Genomic DNA, 18,988 nt, shown 5'->3' on the forward strand with positions numbered 1-18,988 from the left:
ACTGCCGGGGGGGGATCACTGCTGGGGCGGGGGGGGGGGATCGCTGCTGGGGGGGATCGCTACTGGGGGGGATCGTTACTGGGGGGGATCGTTACTGGGGGGGGATCAGTGCCGGGGGGGATCACTGCCGGGGGGGGGGATCACTGCCGGGGGGGATCGCTACTGGGGGGGATCGTTACTGGGGGGGGATCGCTGCTGGGGGGGGATCGTTACTGGGGGGGGATCGCTGCCGGGGGGGATCGCTGCTGGGGGGGGGGGATCGCTGCCGGGAGGGGGAATCACTGCTGGGGGGGATCGCTACTGGGGGGGATCGCTGCCGGGGGGGGGGAAATCGCTGCCGGGGGGATCGCTACTGGGGCGGGCAGCCCCCCCCGAAGCCCCCCCCCGCCCGCGGACCCCGCAGGGAGCGGGGCGGTGCGCGGCCACGGCCGTGTCCCGGCACGGGCTCCCCCCCCGCTGCCCGCGGAGCGCACGCGTGTCCCGGGCACACGCAGACACACGCACCCCGGTGCGGGCACACGCGTGTCGCGTGACCCCTCCCGCGCGCGCCCGGTGCCGCCTGCCCGCGGGGCGCATGCGCAGTGGGGCGGCGCGGGGATCCCGGCCCTTGTGCGCGTGACGTCGCCGCGTCTCGCGCCGCTCCGGGCCGGCGGCGGCCCCGGTGAGTGTGTGTGGGGGGGATCGGCTCGGCACGGCACGGCACGGCACGGCACGGGCTGCCTGTGCTGACAGCGCCGCTCGGCACCGGCCCCGGCACGGTCAGCCCCGCCGCGGCGCCGGCCGGCAGGTGACAGCGGCGGGTCTGCGCGGCGAGCGGTGCTCGGTAGCGGCGGGCGGTGCGGGCGCCGGGAGCACCCGCGAGCAGCGCTCAGTGCAGAGCGGACGGTGCGCGGAGCGGCGCGGGGTGCTCGGTGCGTGGGGAATGCAGGGTGCTCGGTGCACGGAGCGATGCAGGGTGCAGGGTGCTCAGTGTGTAGAGCGATGCAGGGTGCTCGGTGCACGGTGCACGGAGCGATGCAGGGTGCAGGGTGCTCAGTGTGTAGAGCGATGCAGGGTGCTCGGTGCACGGTGCACGGAGCGATGCAGGGTGCTCGGTGTGCAGAGCGATGCAGGGTGCTCGGTGCTCAGTGTGTAGAGCAATGCAGGGTGCTCGGTGCTCGGTGCACAGAGCAATGCAGGGTGCACGGAGCGATGCAGGCTGCATACTGTGCAGTGCACGGTGTGCGGAGGCTAGCGCTTGGTGCAGGGTGCAGGGTGCTCCGTGTACCTTTTCTCCCTCTTTCCTGCCTCCCGGGACGCCCCCCTCGCCCCCGGTCTCCCCAGCACCCCTTCGGGAGCCCAGCACCAAGCTGTGCCCTCCGTTGCCGTACAGGACAGTCGTGCGGAGAGCAGGCTCCGGTGCGTGCCCGTCAGGAGGCACCCACGGAGCTGGGGCTGTCCGGATGTCCGTCCGTCCGTCGAGGCACGCGGGGCTGCCCTCCCTGCCGGGGCGAGCACGGCGGCCTGGGCGAGCGAGCGCTTGGTGAGAGGCTGCGCCCGTGGGTCTCGCTCGGCGTTAGCTTCAACTTTTGGGACAAAAGGTTGTTGCAGCAGCTGAGGTCTGGGCAGCTGCAGCTTCTGCTGGGTGGCTGCGGGGTGCCGGTCTCTTGGCTGCGGGGCGCACACCATGCGCCTGCATCGGTGCCTTGCAGCCCGCCCAAAACGCCGCCGCTGTCCCTGCTCTGCCGGTCACCAGGCTGCTGCATGGTAGGGCTGTGAGATCCATGCTGTGGACGAGCTCAAGTTCCTTGGTGCTCGTGGCCGGAGTCGCAGTCCCTGGTGCTGCTGGCAGCGTGTTCCGACTGCCGGCAGCGTGAGCTGGGCCGCAGTCTTCCGTGGGAAGGGTACGGTTTGCATCGCGTGGGCCTTGGTTCTGTCCCTCGCTGTGTTTGTCTGCATGCTCGGTCTCTGTCCAAAAAAACATTTCACAGCTTGAAATCCCTTCACACGTCTTCCTCTGCAAGTCAGAGCCCGGCCCCACCAGCTGCTCGTACTTAATACACGGGCGGCGAGTCTCCCCTTTGCGCAGCTGTGCTGCTCTCTCATGCTCGGGTCCTGAGCAAGGCTGAGCGGAGATTAAAATGATTTGCGCTAACAGGTTTCCAAATTTGACGTTGTTTTTCTGGGAATACTGCAGCGTGCTCGTGGGGAGCTTGTCAAGTGCCAACGCAGGTTCAAATGTTTCCTCCAAGCGGGGTTTTGTAACAGCGTGCCTGGCTGCAGCTTGTGCTGCGCGGCCGCCTGCGTGTGGCACCCGGCAGGAGCAGCCGTGCTGCGCTGCCCGCAGAGAGCGCCGAGGGTCTGCAGGGTGCAGCCCCTGAAATTGGGGGTGATTTCCAGCGCTGACATTCGTAACGGTCCCAGTCTGTGCGTGAACCTGAAGGGGGGGGGGGGCAGTTTGAGGAAGGGGCTGGTGGATCTTGCGGGTGCACCGATGGGTGCCTCCCAGCAGCCTGGTGTTTTGGTCCAGAGCTGTGAGTTGGTTCCGTACCCGTGTGCGTGCTCAGGAGGCCGGGCAGCTCTCTGCGGGGGGCAGCGCCGCGTTTCCCAGAAGACCGGACCGTCGCTGCTAGGACCCGGCCGCGAGAGCCAGTCTCCATGCCTCAGCGTTTGAGGCACGTCAGCTGAGACGGGGCAGCCAGCACCTCGTTCCGGGCCCCGCCGCTGAGCTGAAAGCCCCTCGCCTGGGGCGAGCAGCAGCGTGTCCCGCAGCAGCAGCTGGGCCGTGCGGGTGCTGCGCTTGGCACCGCAGGGCATCGCTGGGGGACACACGGGTAGGGTTACGTCCTCCACGCTGGCGAGATGTCTCAGGCTGGGGACACGGAGGTGGCAGCTGCCGTGGGTCTCTCCAGGACGTGGTTCGCTGGTGGGCTCACCAGAAGGACGGGGAGGCTCGTGCCGCTGACGCTCTCTGCCTGTAGGTTTTAAAAACTGTATTAGTAATTTCTGTCACTATTTTAGGAAGATAGTTCCAAAGGCAGTTTGCATTACAGATACGCTGAGCCTTGAGGGGATGTGCGGGATGGCAGGAGCGCTGTGCAATGCAGTGACTGTCAGGAACGTTTTTGGAGCGAGAAAACAAACACCCAGCAGGTGGTTTTATTTGGCACCGTACAGATGCGTCTTCTGACGAATTTGTGATGCATTTAAGAAGCCTCAGCCTCGTGCCTCAGCAGAGCGTGTTTCACTTTGGATTTTGCAGCCCTCTGAGCGCAGGCAGCGAGCAGGCAGGCCGGCGGGAGAAGCTTGCTGTCTTGTCCTCTGCCTGCTTTGTTTCAGCTGGGCGACGCAGCCGGGGGGCTGGCCCCGTCCGTAGGAGCCGTGCAGCGTGCGGCCGGTGCCGCCGAGGAGCTGCCCCGAGCCCCTCTCCCCCTCGCAGGGTCTGCAAACAAAAACCACTGAGAGCAGCAGAGGGTTGCTCAATCCGCAGCGCTCGGAAGTTAAGCAAGCGGCTGGTTCCCATCGCACGTTCCCAGGCGAGTGAGCCCAAACTGAGACCGGGAAATCTGCAAGCGGCCGCGGCGCCAAGGCGGTTCTCCATGGTGAAATGCCCGCCGGCTCGTTGGCTCCGGAGCTGCTGCGATCCGCGGGCTGCTCTAGCGGGGCAGGGAGAAGCAGCTGGGGCTTTTCCAGTGCTCCTGTTCCTGCTCAGTGCTGGGGGTGGATCCTGCGGTGTGAGCGGCCGTTTCTGGCACTGGCCATGCCCGGACATGCTGTGAGGGGGCTGGGAGAGCACCCGGCCCCCCCCCCCCCCCCCCCCCGTTCCCCCGGACAGCTGTGCTCACATCTGGCTGCAGGCCAGCGCGGCTGGGTGGCACGCAGAGGAAGGACGGCACACAGAGGAAGGACGGCATGCAGAGGCAGCCCTCGGTGGCCCAGCGCTTGCAGATGTAAACGGGAGCGGAGGACCCAGGGCTCAGAGCTGGGCTCCTGAAGACGGGAACCGAGCCGTGAAGCACTCGGATGTGCTGTTCAGGGTAATTTGTCTCACGGGTCAGCCATGCCGCACACGCAGCAGCACATCTCGGAAGGACCCGTTTCTTTTTCTTCCATCCGCGGTTTCACAAGAAGAGCCTCTCCCGCGCCGGGGCTTGGCGGGAGGTCGTTGCGCGTCCTTGCCGGGGCTGTGCAGGCTTCGCGCCGTATGGAGCAGAAAGCCACGTATTCACACATTGCTGAAGTCGGTGCTGGGCAGGGCTCTGTGCCCTTCCCAAAGTTACTGGCTTTGTGAAAACGCCAAACGCTCGCCCTCGTGGCAGCGACGTGCTGAGCCTGGCTGGGTCACGGTGGAGACCCCGGGGCCGGTCTGTGCTCAGCACTGCGTACGCGCAGGGCTGCTCCGCACCGGGAGCCGCAGGGACAAGCAGAGGGGCTGCGGGGAGGTGGGGTACAGCCGAGTTCCTTCCTCGCCTCGCTGCCCAGGGGTGTGCGGCGTGCCCCTCTGTCCGCATTACCCTCTCCTCAGTCTGTGCCTTCAGCTCTGGGGATGCCTGGTGCTGCATGGGGAAATAAAATATTTTGATTTTGTTTCTTAAGCAAATTTGAGGTTTTGGGGTTTCTCTTGCAGAAACAACCTTCTATTTGCAAATCCTGATATTTGTGCCTGCAAGAATGGAGCTCCTTGAGACTTATGGTTTGGCACCTGGATTTGGAAAACATTTAAGATACTTAGTATTCTTTCTAGCAGTTGTTCCAACTTCTTTTTCTCTCTGTTGTATGACCACCCACATTCACATGGGGAATCCTTGTTCAGTTTTGGGGAGGAAGAGTCGTGTTTGCATTGAGCATGCCAAGTTAACATGGAGGCTGCAGAACCCCAATCCGGTGGGGTTCCCCGGGACCTCCCCTGCGCCCGGGGTGGGAGTTGGAGGGACCCCGGAGCGGGGGAACAGCTCCGTGCTTCCCGAGAGCCCCCTCCTCCGGCTCTGGGGGGAGCGGGACGGCGTGGCCCCCGGTCAGGACACGAGGGGAGCGAGTGTGGGAGTGCTTGTCCGTCTGTCACCGTTGGTGCAGCGGCCCCCGCGCTGGCTTTGCCTTTGTCCCCCTGAGGCAGCGACTGCAGAGTAATTAAAAAAGGTAAAGCTCCGTGCATCGGAGCTGTGGGTTGATTCAAGGTCGCTCCGACGCGCAGAGCTCCTGACCCGTTTCGGCACAACTGCTTCCGAAGTGACGACTGAGCCGATCTGCCGGGTGGCTCCGTCGGTCGCCGGGGGCCCGCAGACACCCCTCCTGCTCCGGCGCCCGTCCCTCGCAGCCCGCGGCGGGTGGGTGGGTGGGTGTCCCTTCCCCGCCTGTCCCCCCTCACTCAGCAGCTATGCCGCCCGGCCCCGCTCCTTGAGCCGGGAGGGGCATGTGGCGAGCCCCTTCCCTCCTGGCTTTGCCGGAGCTTTGCTGGGGTGCGGTGGGCGCGGTGGCTTGTGCCAGGTCGCCGGGGTGGGTGCCTCCATCACCGCCCTCTGCCAGCAGCTTTCACTTCGGGCGTTTCATAATTAATAAACCAGTTTGAGACAAAGGCTGTTGCCGTACGGAGAGGTTGGCAGAAATGGATGCTGTGGTTTCTGTCGCCGGACGATAAAATGCCATTGCTACACTTGGAATGAGAGGCGGGCGGAGTGAAGATGCTGTAAATTGGTGGGATTTTTATTATTTCGGGAACATTGTAGCATTGAGCAGGATAATGAAATGTTTTTCTAATCATAACAGCCTTGAAGCAATAAACAAACGGTACATTTGTGCTGTGAAATGTCTGTCGATTCTTTGTGGATGTGATTTAGAGGCTGTTAAAGCAGGCTGGCGTGCTGTGCCTGCATCCCTGGCCGTGCTCTCCGGGGATGGCGTGCCGGGGTGCTTGGCTGGGAACGCGCAGCGTGGCTCAGGGCTTCCACCTCGCAGGCTTTGCTGAGCGAGAAAGCCAGTATTTGAAGTTGGTGCGCGCTGCCTTAATCCTCCGGGCATCAGATTCTGTGAGTTTATGTTTTAGGTACTCAGCAGTGAGAAGAAATTCCCCTGTGTCCATCCCTGGAGGAGGACTTTGAGCTTTGGGAGAGAAACGGTCTTTTGTGAAACCCCCTTGTCCCTGCGGGGCCGAGCCAGAGACCTCCGGGCTGCAGGAACGCGGTCGTCGCGGCGGTGCCGGGGAGCGGGAGCTGCGCCGTGGTGGTGGGCTGTGCCGCCGGACCCTCGCGCCTGGCCCCTGGGGTGGCTTCAGCATCTGGGCAGAGCTGCCAGAGCCACGGGCAGCGCCTTTTGCAGCAGGAGGGGAGAGGGGATGTTCGGGAGCCGGCGTCGGTGCAGGGACTCTGGCTGGTGCATCGCCTTGAGCGCGCTCAGCTGAAAGGAAACGGGGCAGGAGCTACGAGCGCGGCAGCGTCGGCGTGCCCTGCGGCTGTTGTGGAGGTGAGCTGAGCCGGCTGGGTGCTGAGATGCAAGCTTAAACACCCTCCTTGTGGTTTGGGTGCTAAGATGTGTGCTTAAACACTCGTTCTTGCAGTCTTTGCTAGTTCCTCCAGTTTTATTTGGGATGGTGTCGGTGGTGCAAATGCAAACCACAGTGGTGGTGGTGGGGATTTTCAAAGGGACACATAACCCCGAAGTGCTCTAAAATCCACGTGTTTTCACTGGGATTGGCTTCTGATTCCTGTAGATACACCTGGGGTTGTGGCCTGCAGTGCATCTTTAGCGTTAATGAGCAAAAACTGCTCTGCTGTCCCTGTTGCTGTTCTCACCGCTTGGTGGCCTGAAAGCAACTTCTTTTTTTTTTTTTTTGAGCGCTGTAGGTGCCGTTCAACAGCTTAATGTCATGCACATAAAAGTGGGCCCTTCTCTCACCGCCCAGAGCCTCAGGCCGTTGCTCACCTTGCAGCAGAGGTTTCCATGAGCTCCTGTTGTGCCGCAGGCGGCTGCGGTATCGATTGGGGTGGGCAGCAAACCGCTGTGCCGGTTGGACCCTGCTCCCCACGGGGATCGATCCTCGCCGTGGCAGGGGCACACGAGCACGAGCTGCGGGTTGTGCAACGGAGCTGACGCTGCATTCGGGTGAACCTCGGCCTCTGCCGTCACCTCGGCTGCCTCTGTGGGCGTGCAGCAGCAAGCAGCAATCGGTGCTCGCTCCGTGCTTGCTGCTTCCCAGGGCTGCTCGTCCGCCTCTTGGTGAATGTCTTCAAATTTGTTCAGCTTTCGCTCACGCTGCTTTGAAATCCAGATGGAGAAACACCCCGTGCGTTGCGTGCCGGCAGCCCGTCCCTTTCCACTCCTCGCCCTCAGCCCCCGCCGGCTCCTCCCGGCTTTCCTCTCCTGGGGCTGCTCTGCGCCCGCTCCTGTTTGCTGGTGCCTCCTCGGGACGTGAGCACCCCTGTCCTGCCGAGGGAGATGCCTCGGAGTCATCGGGTGTTTCAAAACACGCGTTACAAGTTGCCACCGGGAAAGACCCGGAGAAGCACGCCTGCCGTCGGCGGTGACAGCGTTCTGGGCGCGTTGTTTGTCGGAGCTCAGGTTGGGACGGCAGCGGTCGCCCTCGGGCACGCCGTGTTTATTTTTGTGTTGCATGCTGCGTGTGAATTAACTGGAGACTACCAATTAAGTGATTAAATTTTGCTGATTTGTAAAGATGCAAGCTAGATATATTAGGATTACGGCTTCTGTTGCTGTACCACCACAAAGACATCTGCAGTTTCTCATCCTTTTATTAAGCACCAATGATTTGAGCTAAAATTTTCCAGGCCACACCTATGTCTTTTGGGGAAGTTGCAGTTACTAGCAATCATTTCTGGGAATGGTTTAAAAAAAATGCATTTTCTTATGACGTTTATCTTTTCCTAGAAACTGGTTTTGTTGTTGGTTTGTAACACTTTGCTGCTTTTAAAAAATGGACTTGAGACATTGCTTCATCACTACAGATGGTGCACGGCTCCCTCGCTCCGGCGGCCCCGGCTGCACCGACCCTGCGCTGTGCCGGCACGCAGGGCTGCTCTCCGGCAGCGGCGGTGGTCCGCCCGTTTCCCAGCAGCAGGTGCCGGAGGACGTGGAGGTCCGTTGGTGCTCACTCAGCCGTGGTGTCTGCCCGGCCGGCGCAGCAGTGGCACGCTGCAGAGCCCTGTGCTGCGGTGGGAGGCATCAGGAAGGAAGTCTGCAAGCGTCTGTGTGTCTGTGTGTGTGCACGGGCAAGCGCTGGAGCCGTTTCCGGAGCAGGGTGTCTCGGCTAGGCTGTTAAACCACCACCGCTTGGTGCACCAGATCATTCGTGGCGCTGCAGAAGCCCATCCGGGGATGCAGCTGCTGCTCCACGGACCTGCAGCCTCGCCCGGACCTGAAATCCTGCGGTGGATGGAGGCCTGACCAGGATCCGGCAGAAAGCCTCGTGGGGAAGGAGGGCGATGTGTGCGCTGCGGATAAGCTTTTGCAAAGTTCATGCTGGGTGGAGTTTCCCTCTGGTTTCTAATTAGTGCAAAAGTGGAGGGGCCACGTGACGTTCGATGGCAGCTGGGCAGGAGGGGAGACTCCTGGGTGGCTGGAATAACAATTAGTGTCTGTACTTGAAATGTTCTCAAAAACATCCTCTGAGGCCGGGACGCCATCGTGCACCAAGGAGGAGCAGACTGTGGGAAGGGCCCAGCTGCAGCAGCCCCACGACAAGCCCGTGGTCCCACGTACACGCTGGGAGCCTCGGAGCGCAGTGCTGTCCCGTCTGCCCACCGGGTCCTGGCCCCTCGGGGTGCTCCGCTGCAGCACGGCCCCCCACACGCGGCTTTGCTGGGAAAGCTGCAGCCCTGCTGGGACAGGTGCCCCGTGCCGCTGCCCTCCCGCGCCTGGAGGAGGGTGTCGTGGCGAGACGCAACTGCTGCACCACGGGTAGGACGCGGGCAGGACCCTGCACCGGTGCGCAGTCACCGGGATGCTCTGCGCTTCAGCCAAGGCGGGCGGGCGGCTGCTGGGCTCCCCGCGATGGGTGCAGTCCTCGTGGGTGCAGGTGTCGTGTCCGTGTGGGAAACCTGGCGTCCAGGCCGATGTGCGGGGAGGTTTGGTTCCCTCCCTGGAGGGAATTACGTGCCGCGAGGGGCCGGCGCTGCTGCCTGGGCGGGTGGAGAGAGCTTTGTTCCTCGGGCTGGATCCAGGCAGCGTGGGCAGCTCCTGGTGTGGAGGTCGGCATCCCTGTGACCTCACCTGGAGGCACGAGCGTGACCTGCCAGACCTGGGGAGTCCTCTGGGCCCCGGCTGCTTTTGCTGTTACTGGGACGCTGACCATAGTCTGACTTCAGCCTGATTTCAGCATTGGTACCAAAGGCTGCGGCAGGCGGGTCGGGAGCTGCTTCCTCCGGGACGGGCTGTTGCGCCGGTCACTTGTGTGCGATGGAAGCCTGCCATGTTCGGCCTGTCGTCCCCTGGGTTTTAAACATCCCAGCTGCTCCCAGCCCCTGAGGCTTCTCCCTTCCAGAAGGCTTCATTTCCCTCCCGCCTGGCTCAGCCCCGCGCACGCCGCGGTGGAGCAGCGCTGGTGCCTCGGGCCAGGCGTGCCGCGTCTGCCTGCCGGCGCTGACCGTGAGCCGGGACCTCCTTTGCTCCGGGCTGGGAGGGATGCTGCGGGCAGGGAGGGCGCAGCGAGCAGGGGAACGTGCCGAGGGGAAGAGCCTCGCTCATCGCTGTGCTCGCAGATGTGTGTGATAAATAAACAAATCAGCATTGTGGCTTTTCTTCCCCATTAGGTGTTTTCGTGGCCGCCTGTGTCTCAGCATGAAGCTCGACTAGCAGCAAAATGAACTTGCTGGGGGAAGGTAAGTGCGGGCGGGTGGCAGCGTCGGAGCAGTCGATTCCCCAGTGATGCTGGGCGCGGGCTGGTGACTGTTCCCTACATCTGTCCGTGCTGCCGCTGATGCCCCGTTAATGTTGTATTGCCCTCGCGAGCCGACAGGAAACTGTTTAAGCCTTGTTTATGCTAGTGTTCCATCAGCATGCAAAATAAGGAAGACTTTCTGCCTGCAGGACCTCTTGTGTACTTGTTCGTCACTGTGCTGCTGCCACTTCCCCACCAGGTCCCATCCTCCCCATGCTCCCTGCTCTCCAGACCAGCCCTGCCCTGGTGGCGGTCGGGGACGGAGCCCCTGGCTGTGGGTTGCTGTCCCTGTCCTGCCCTGTCCGAGCCGCAGTCGGGGGCTTCAGCCCGGGCTCAGCTGCTGGCACTTGGAGTTCTGCTCCCCGTCACCAGCTGCAGTGGTTTTCAGTCCCTGTCGTGATGTGCCAGAGAAGCTCCTGAGAGCTCCCTAATTCCTGCTGGAGTGGAAAGCTCTCAGAGCCAGCTTGGGCGTCTGAAGGACTAGAAGGTCATCTCTGATCAGACAGCCGTGCCGCCTAATTATGCCATGCTATTTTCCATCAGATACCTGCCGTGGAGGAAGTTACCCATCCTTGTTCTCTCATAGACTAATAAGCCCCATACGTTTTGGGGAATTCTTAGTGGAGGATTGCACAAAAGAGTTGAAAGTAAGCCGGGATTGTTGGCGGTTGCTCGGCAGACCGCTGCCGAGCACGCTCATGGGTGCTTGGTCAGCCTGCCCAGGTACGTGGGTGATCCCGCCGGAGCAGCCCCCCGGTGCCTGCGGCTGCAGGAGGCCGAGCGTGGCGGTTCTGCTGGCGGCGTGCTGCAGCAGCGGGGAGAGCCCAGCGCACAGCAGGAAGGGAGAAGCCGTGCTCCCACGGCAGCCGCCGGCACCCGCCGCTCCCTTTCCTGCTGCCCCGTGCCGGTGGCGTTGGATGGGCAGCGGCGGGGGCTGTGTGTCTGCCCTGGCCGGGGCGGCAGAATGATCCCCAGGACGCGGCGCTTTGTCCCGCCGGGTGCGGGGCCGGTGCCGCAGGCTCCCAGCCAGCCTCCCGCCCCGCACAGCAAAATGAGTGAGTCCCTTTGTTCCCCTCCCACAGCACTCGGAGCCGAGCTGCTGGGAGCATCTCGGTGGGAAACGCTCACTGTGAGCCGTTTTTGCAAAGAACAGAGCACTTCTGTGCTCCCAGCCTCCTTTTTAAACTGCAGATCTTTCCTGCTAATTAGCCTGTCTTGGTCTGCATAGCCGTGATTATTCCAACTGGCCTTAAATCCTGGCTGCTCCAGCTAGAGTGCATTGAAATGGGTCTTGTGACATTTGCAATTACTTTTAGGGTGAACATTTGAATATATTTGCATGACTGAAACAGATCAAGATAGCAGGATGGAGCAGAGGTGCTGCAAAAGTGCCAGAGCTGTTTGTTCCCACTGATTTCCATCTAAACAAATGGATGAGCATTTGACTTTTTGACTTTTTTATGGTATGTGGGCGTGCATTTGAAACTGTTTAACTTTGGTATGTTAACCAAGGACTTGGCCAGGATGTTAACCATGGTGCCAAAGACCCACGAAAATAATTTTGGTGGTGATGTTACTTTACTGCTGGGATGGGAAAACGCAGACCTGGGTGGGCAGAGAGGCACTGCCTCGTGTCGCGGTAATGCGATGGTTTGAGCAGAAGTGGGTAGCGGCAGAGCGGGCGGATGGTGAGCTGCAGTCCGGGTAGGTGGGGCGGGATGTCGGGGGTTGGAAGGGGAACGGAGCGAGTCCTCGGTTCTGGGGCGGCTCTCCTGCCTGCTCCCCGCTCCCTGCAAGGGGCCGCTGCGAAACGTGCTCTTTCACGGAGAGAATCGAGAGGAGAAAACGTTTTTCTGAAGCAGTTCTTTGGATTGTCAGCAAAACAAAACGCACGGACGTCCCGTTCCTTCCACTTCACCCAGCTCCCGCCCCAGCCACATAATCACAAAGAACTTGAAATCCCTGGGTGAGCCCGGGGAGCGTTGCAAAACCTGCGCTCGCAAACGGAGCGGAGGGGGGAGGGCGTGGGAAGCCGTGCCAGCGCGCGCAGGAGTCCGTCCCGGCATGGAGCGGGGGGCTGGCAGGATGGCAGGCTTCCTGCTGGATAGCCTACCGAGAGGCAGAAATCCCAAAAAGCCTTAGTGCCGGATGAAGTGTTCAAGGATTTTTGTGTAAGGTCAGTCTCCGGAGGAAGGGCATTTAACGCTGATCTCTGTAGCTGTTAGCCTTCAGATGGTTTAACTTCTCCAGGAGTTTCATCCTCATAGGTAACTGCTGCTCCTGGCTCAGACCCTTACAGTTTGCGTGAGATGCGTTTGGTCTTTCTGTTTTTCTCTTACTTCAGCTTTCCCCCCCTCCCCTGTGACAGCACATTGAAACTAAAGAAAATGTAGGAAGGAGGCAGGTGGCTGGGAGAAGTGAGAAGACGGTGGTGTGAGGAGCTCAGCTTTGGAAGAAAGGAGAACTGTGGGGAGGGTTTGGGCTTCGTCTGGGATGGAACAGACTGTAAAGATTCTTTTTTTTTTAAGGACTGACTGGGTATGTGGGGCTTCTCCTCTGAAACGATCCTGGAGCTGTAAACCTGTGTTTCTGGGTACACAAACAGTCCAGAAATAATCTCCTTGGGTGTGCTCCGGGACAGACTTTAATTACCTCCTGGTGGAAGGCACCGAGCCTGGAAGTTGCTGATAAGTGAAAGAGATGATGAAAGCCTGGGACGGCGTCAGCGTCCCGAAGGAGCCGGGCTGGACGCTGAGGTGCTGCCGGGGCTGGGCTGGATTGCGGATCCCGCTCCTCTGACCCTGCTGTTTCTCTTGCAGGTGCCCCTTGGGTTGAACACTTGCTAGCTGAGAGCTGAAGCGTGGTCACCAGCCTGTGTGGAGGAGAACAGGATGCGGGTCACCATGAGGAGGGTGTTGCTGGTGGTGGGCTCGGTGATCGCCCTGATGGTGACTCTGCACCTCGGCCAGCAGGTTCTGGAGTGCCAGCAGGTCCTGAGCGAGAGGAGGCACAGGCTGATGAGACCCGAGAACGAGGAGCTGGTCATGATGGACTCCAACCACGTCGAGTACCGTTACAGCAAGGAGATGCCCCTGATATTCATCGGCGGGGTCCCACGGAGCGGCACGACGCTAATGAGGGCCATGCTGGATGCCCACCCCGAGGTGCGCTGCGGCGAGGAGACCCGCATCATCCCCCGCGTGCTGGCGATGCGGCAGGCCTGGTCCAAGTCGGGGCGAGAGAAGATGCGCCTGGACGAAGCGGGGGTGACGGACCAGGTTTTGGACGCCGCTATGCAGGCCTTTATACTGGAAGTGATCGCCAAGCACGGCGAGCCAGCCAGGTATTTGTGCAACAAGGACCCCTTCACGCTGAAGTCCTCTGTCTACCTGTCCAGGCTGTTCCCCAATTCCAAATTCCTCCTGATGGTTCGAGACGGCCGGGCTTCGGTCCACTCCATGATCACGCGGAAAGTGACGATCGCGGGCTTTGACCTGAACAGCTACCGAGACTGCCTGACCAAGTGGAACAAAGCCATCGAGGTGATGTACGCCCAGTGCCTGGAGCTCGGGCGGTCCCGCTGCCTGCCCGTCTACTACGAGCAGCTGGTGCTGCACCCCGAGCAGTCCATGCACGCCATCATGAAGTTCCTGGACATCTCCTGGAGCGACACGGTGCTGCACCACGAGGAGCTGATAGGGAAGCCCGGCGGGGTGTCGCTTTCCAAGTGAGTGTCTCGGCTCCTGCTTCGGCTTTTTGAGGAGCGTTTTCGTTACACGAGGCAGGTCAAAGACGCATGGCTTGTGTTTGTGCGTGCTTTTGCGGGGGCAGAAGTGGCAGCATGTCCAGTTTAGCTGCGGTAGGTTTTGTGTTTCTGAGTAGAGGACGGCTTGAATACCAGCAGACTGTTGTACCCAGCAGAGCAGCTTGTCAGGCGAGGATTGTAGAGCAGGTGACTGCTTTATTCATCTGTCTTGACAACGCAGAAATTATTTTGGTTTCTAATTTGAAAAGAACTGCGTGCTCTGAAACGTGAGCTCTTTAATGCCTCTTTTCTCCACCCGTCCTCAAGTACCTCCTTACTGCAATTAGTTCTGCTGCTAATGAAGGGCTTTCAGCGGTGAGCAGGAATTCTTGCCAGGTTTGGCGCTGGTATTGCAGAATAAAGAAATACCTGCTCTGCGGAGGCACACCCCAGCACTCCCTCCTTGCCAGCTGTCTGCCTGTGTGCCAGGGGCTGTTTGCCTTCTGCCACCTTCTTCTCCTCCTCTAATGCTATTTATTTCCTAAATGGAGGCTTAAGTCTAACTTAGCAAAATGTAACCAGAGGTGTAAGGGGGCCGTAGAAGCACTCTCTGTACCAGTCGCTCATGCCGAGCGGTGAGGGTGGCTGTGGACACGCAGCTGCTCCGTTTCTCGGAGATGGACGTGGGCGTGCGGCCGGGCTGTGCTTCCCTCCACCATGAGATGCTCTTGCAGAGGAGGCCAGCTGTGGTGTAGGATAGCGAGGTGCAGGCACCATCGATAGCCAAAGCGGTGATTTCTCCGGGGCTTTCAGTGCTATTCGCTCAGAGTAAATTTGGCCGAGGTTGCCTAAACAGATAAGCTTTTGGATTTTCAGTGGGGTCGTGTGGTGTATCTGTGCTACAGACCACGTAGCTTTCATTATTTTCCTGTAATAAGCAGAGGTGTCCTGGTAACACCCTGACCCCGGTGCAGGATGGATCCCCCGTACAGGGTGACCCACCCTCGGGCTGTGGAGAGCCCTGCCAGGATCCCCAGAGCAGGGCTGTGACGGGAAGCGGCTGCCCCAGGGCTGCCCCGCTGTGCACCGCCGCAGCTCTGCCCCACGCACCCTGAGTGTGTGCGCTGCACGCTGGGCGTTGGGAGCAAACGGTGAACTGGCAGTGAACCGGGCTGGAGGCTGTCCTGTCTTGAGCCTGGTATGAAATCCAACTTTAGTGTCTGCTTTTGTTTTTTTCCTTTATTATTTTTCCCCAGGATAGAAAGATCAACAGACCAAGTTATCAAGCCAGTGAACATGGAGGCGTTATCCAAGTGGATCGGGCACATCCCGGGGGATGTGCTGCAGGACATGGCCCGCATCGCACCGATGCTCGCCAGGCTCGGCTACGACCCCTACGCCAACCCACCCAACTACGGCCACCCCGACCCCTTAGTTGTCAACAACACGCACAGAGTGAGTGCCGCTGGCGTGGGGCTGCGGGTCTCTGCACCCTCAGAGCCCTCCCGAGCAGAGGCGGCTGCTGAACCGAGTCGAAGAGCAGGGGAGAAACAAACGCTCTCTTCCTTTTGGGAGACTGGGAACGACAGACACGCAGTTACACAGAGATAATTTCAAAACAGATATGTGTGGTAGATTGTCTGGCGTGGCTCAGACTGATGACGTTCCCTATGATTTTGTGGTGGTGTTCATTTCTTCTGTTGTGGCGGATACTGACGTGTCCCTCCCTGATCCAGCCCTGCGCTCGAACCCAGGCGTGGGAGTTGCTGGTGCGTGTTACGCTATCTGGGTGCACAGCTGCAGGCACTGGACACGCCGGTCTGGCCCCAGGAGGACACGCAGACTGTGCTGTGTCCGTGTGTGGCTCACGGCCTCTCCCGCGGTCCCACGAGGAATGCGAGTGGAGGCTCGTAATGCATTTGGCAAGACTAGAACATTTATTTTTTTTAGAATATTGACTCATGTCCCTGGAGCAGAACTGGAAGGAAGAAACTGCAGAGCCGCAGACAGCAGTTACTAAACAGAGGCAGTTTCTCATGGTTTGGGTTCCTCCCCAGCCTGAGGCTGGACTCTGCAGCCCCCCCAGCTTTGCCTGTGCTCCCCACGAGGGTGCCCTTGGACAAGGTGTCCTTTGTCACGCTGGTGGGAGCAGGGGAGGGCCTGCGGGGCGGGGGGATCCCCGTGGTTCTGTGTGCAGGCAAGTCAGGAGAGCTTCCCTGGAGCTGGTCTGTGCTCTGAGTGCTCTGGTCTCGTACAGCTCCTCCTCGCTCGCTCTGCTTGCTGAGAGCTGTTCTGGGACACTGGTGGTTTGGGTGAACATCTGCCCTGGGCAGGGTTAGGGACTCTTGCAGCCCAGAAAGCCAACCGTGTCCTGGGCTGCATCCCCAGCAGCGTGAGCAGCAGGTTGAGGGAGGGGATTCTGCCCCTCTGCTCCACTCTGGGGAGACCCCCTGCAGTGCTGTGTCCAGCTCGGGGGTCCCCAGGACAAGAAGGACACGGAGCTGTTGGAGCGAGTCCAGAGGAGGCCACGGAGATGATGGGAGGGCTGGAGCACCTCTGCTGTGGAGACCTCAGGCTGAGAGAGTTGGGCTGGTTCAGCCTGGAGAAGAGAAGGCTCCAGGGAGACCTTAGAGCCCCTTCCAGTCCCTGCAGGGGCTCCAGGAAAGCTGGAGAGGGGCTGGTGACAAGGGCAGGGAGGGACAGGCCAAGGGGAATGGCCTGAAGCTGCAGGAGGGGAGATGGAGATGGGATGGGAGGCAGAAATTCTTCCCTGTGAGGGTGCTGAGGCCCTGGCACAGGGTGCCCAGAGAAGCTGTGGCTGCCCCTGGCTCCCTGGCAGTGTTCAAGGCCAGGTTGGATGGGCCTTTGGGCAACCTGGGCTAGTGGAGGGTGTCCCTGCCCATGGCAGGGGTGGCCCTGGATGGGCTGGGAGGTCCCTGCCCACCCAAACCAGGCTGGGATTCTGGCTATGACTCTTTGGGTCTCTGACACACCTTTCAGTACTTCTTGGGGTGAACGTGGAGAACTGGCATGATGGTAAAGACCAAAATACTCTCCCCTCCCAGGCCCAGGGGGAACCAGAGCATTGCTTGTGTCAGTTCCCCGCCCCAGCAGGATGCTGTTCCCTGTCTTTGCTTAATCAAGAAGGAGGAAACCTCCCGCTTTTGCCCCAATATAGCACAATGATGTAGAACAAATGCCCATCAGGGTATTTCAGCTGGTTCAGGTATACTGGGACACAGGACGCAGTTAATGAGGCGCTGATGCTCATAGAGCGACTACCCCAGAAGGGTCACTCCGATTTTCTTTTTTCCACAGGTTTTAAAGGGGGATTATAAAACGCCAGCCAATTTGAAAGGTCATCTGCAGGTAAGAGTCGGGTGTCCCTTTGAGGGCTTCGCCCTGTTTGGTTAATCTGGGTGTCTGGTCCCTTGCTCCCTCTTACGGGCATTTGCAGTCTGGGCTGAGCTGTGGGAAGCGTCCTGGCCCTCTCGCCTCCATCCTTCCTGCTGTGTGCCGCTTCCACCTCCGCGCGTTTGCTGTTGATGTCCTGCGTATTCTGTGCTCCTCAGACCCTGCTCTGTCACCTGCCACCCCCTTTCCTGTCTGCTTGTGTGTGTGGAGCTCTGCGTTCACTCATCAGAAGCTTGTGCTCTTCATTCCCTTACTTTAAGACACTTTCCAGCTTGCTCCCTGTTCAAAAACTCTTCAGTTTTCGTTGCCGTGGGTCTTGCCTGCCTTAGGGAAGGATGGCTTGTCTGATTTACAGGTTACAGTAAGCCTTCTAGTTCTTATGCTTGGGCGATTGTGTTCAGCACCTATGGGGCTCCCTCCCTAAAGAGCCGTGCTTGGGAAGGGTTAATAACCATCGTGTGTGATGCAGAGCAGCACAACAGCCGTTGCACACACAGACTTAAAACAACACCGAAGACTTCCTGACCCTCCCGAAAGCGCTCCCTGCGCAGCGTGGGGATGCAGTAGGTGGGTTTGTGCTGAGTGAACGGCAGCGAAGCGAGAGACTGGTCTCATGGCAGCATCTCCTGGCTGCTGGTTCTCTGCCCTTGTGCCGCTTTCTGTGTCCTAAACATTTCCTTTTCTTGCTTCTGGGAACACAGCGGGAATGTTTTGAGTTGCAGGTGGTGGCTTAAAGCTGACCCCTCTGTTTCCGGGTTATCCTAGGTGACTCAGAACACATCATCTTCTCACTAAGAAAATTAATGATTTCCAGGTAAGACCTTGTACTTCATTTTGGGACTCGGGCACATCTGCCTGCATTGCTCCGGGGTAGCATTTTGCTTGTGTAATTTCTTGCGCCCGTGGATTAGCCGGGCTGCTCCAGGCACGCTTGTTATGCAAAGGATCCTTTATGCTTTAGGTTTTCAGAACAATACCCTTATGTGAGACGATTTGTCAGAAGTTCTTTTTCTGAGCTCTGGAAACGGGCTGACTTCAGCAAAATTGGAATCAGCTGCTTGGGAGAGTTATTACTGACTGTCCCTGTGGGGAACATTGAAACAGGATGTGGAAATGTGTAGATGAGCGGAACTGCTCCCCAGCGGTCTTTAGGACGTGCCGTGGACTTGCGGAAGGGAGGATAAAGCAGTCGCATCTGCTGTCAGTCTGGAAAAAAAAAAAAGCTGCTACCCCGGGTTTCTGTTCCAGATAGAACTGTTGATGTGCTGGATGTTTTTCAGCTAGCCTCTGCACTAAAATGTCACTTTTCTTACTAAAAATGGCCCTTTAAAAAATAGTTTGTATATAAAAGCAGTGTGTTTTGTTACAAAAATATAATGATAGAGTGACTGTGCCCGTATGCTGGAGCTGGGACTTGGTCTCCTCCTCCTGACAGTTTTGTGTGGCGGCTGCTTTAGACCCGCTGTCGGCCGGGTGCTGTGCCGGCGGCCGGCTCGGCTCCCCAGCCCTGTGTTTCTCTCTTCCAGAGCGCTGCAAATGGCCTTTTGTTGTCCAACAAAGAAGAGTTTGCAATGGCACCAGTGGAAATCGGGTTATCCAAGCATATTGCTTGCTAATTCTATTGCCAAAATGACTGCTGTACGAGGAATGTATTTGCATTTATTTGCAAAGGCCGAACACTTTACACGTCGAGACCCGCCGTCTGCCTTTTCCGAGCGCTCCGTGGTGAAAACATCTGTGGAAACCGTCCCCGAGGGGCCGTGGGCGCCCACAGGCCCCAGACGGCGTGGGCCACGGCCCGGTCGAATCGCGGTTGGGTGGTGGTGAACCCAGCAGCGGCTGCCCTCGTCCTGCCAGTGCCCCCAGCCCTTCACTGTGACGTAGAGAGGCTATTGCAGAGTTAATATATGAGCCCCCGCCTTCCCTCTGTTGGCACCATTAAAGTGATGTTTTCGTAGCCCGGC

General features: G+C 59.5%; 1 protein-coding gene across 7 annotated transcripts; it reads left to right on the forward strand.

Moving 5' to 3' along the window:
* The first annotated feature begins 586 nt into the window (after positions 1-586).
* Positions 587-18,981, forward strand: TPST2 (tyrosylprotein sulfotransferase 2). 7 transcript variants are annotated; one of them, XM_075769775.1, is made up of 7 exons: positions 587-661; positions 9,738-9,806; positions 12,685-13,592; positions 14,867-15,065; positions 16,929-16,979; positions 17,790-17,838; positions 18,551-18,981. In XM_075769775.1, the coding sequence occupies exons 3-6, from the start codon at positions 12,757-12,759 to the stop codon at positions 17,817-17,819; spliced, it is 1,116 nt and encodes a 371-aa protein (XP_075625890.1). In that variant the 5' UTR covers positions 587-661; positions 9,738-9,806; positions 12,685-12,756; the 3' UTR covers positions 17,820-17,838; positions 18,551-18,981. The 7 variants fall into 7 exon arrangements, with proteins under 7 accessions (XP_075625890.1, XP_075625893.1, XP_075625894.1 ...); XM_075769778.1 differs by lacking the exon at positions 587-661 and adding an exon at positions 2,804-4,016; XM_075769779.1 differs by lacking the exon at positions 587-661 and adding an exon at positions 6,844-8,452.
* Positions 18,982-18,988: the final 7 nt, after the last annotated feature.

This window comes from Balearica regulorum, chromosome 17 (assembly GCF_011004875.1).
Source record: "Balearica regulorum gibbericeps isolate bBalReg1 chromosome 17, bBalReg1.pri, whole genome shotgun sequence".
NCBI classification, from domain to species: Eukaryota; Metazoa; Chordata; class Aves; order Gruiformes; family Gruidae; genus Balearica; species Balearica regulorum.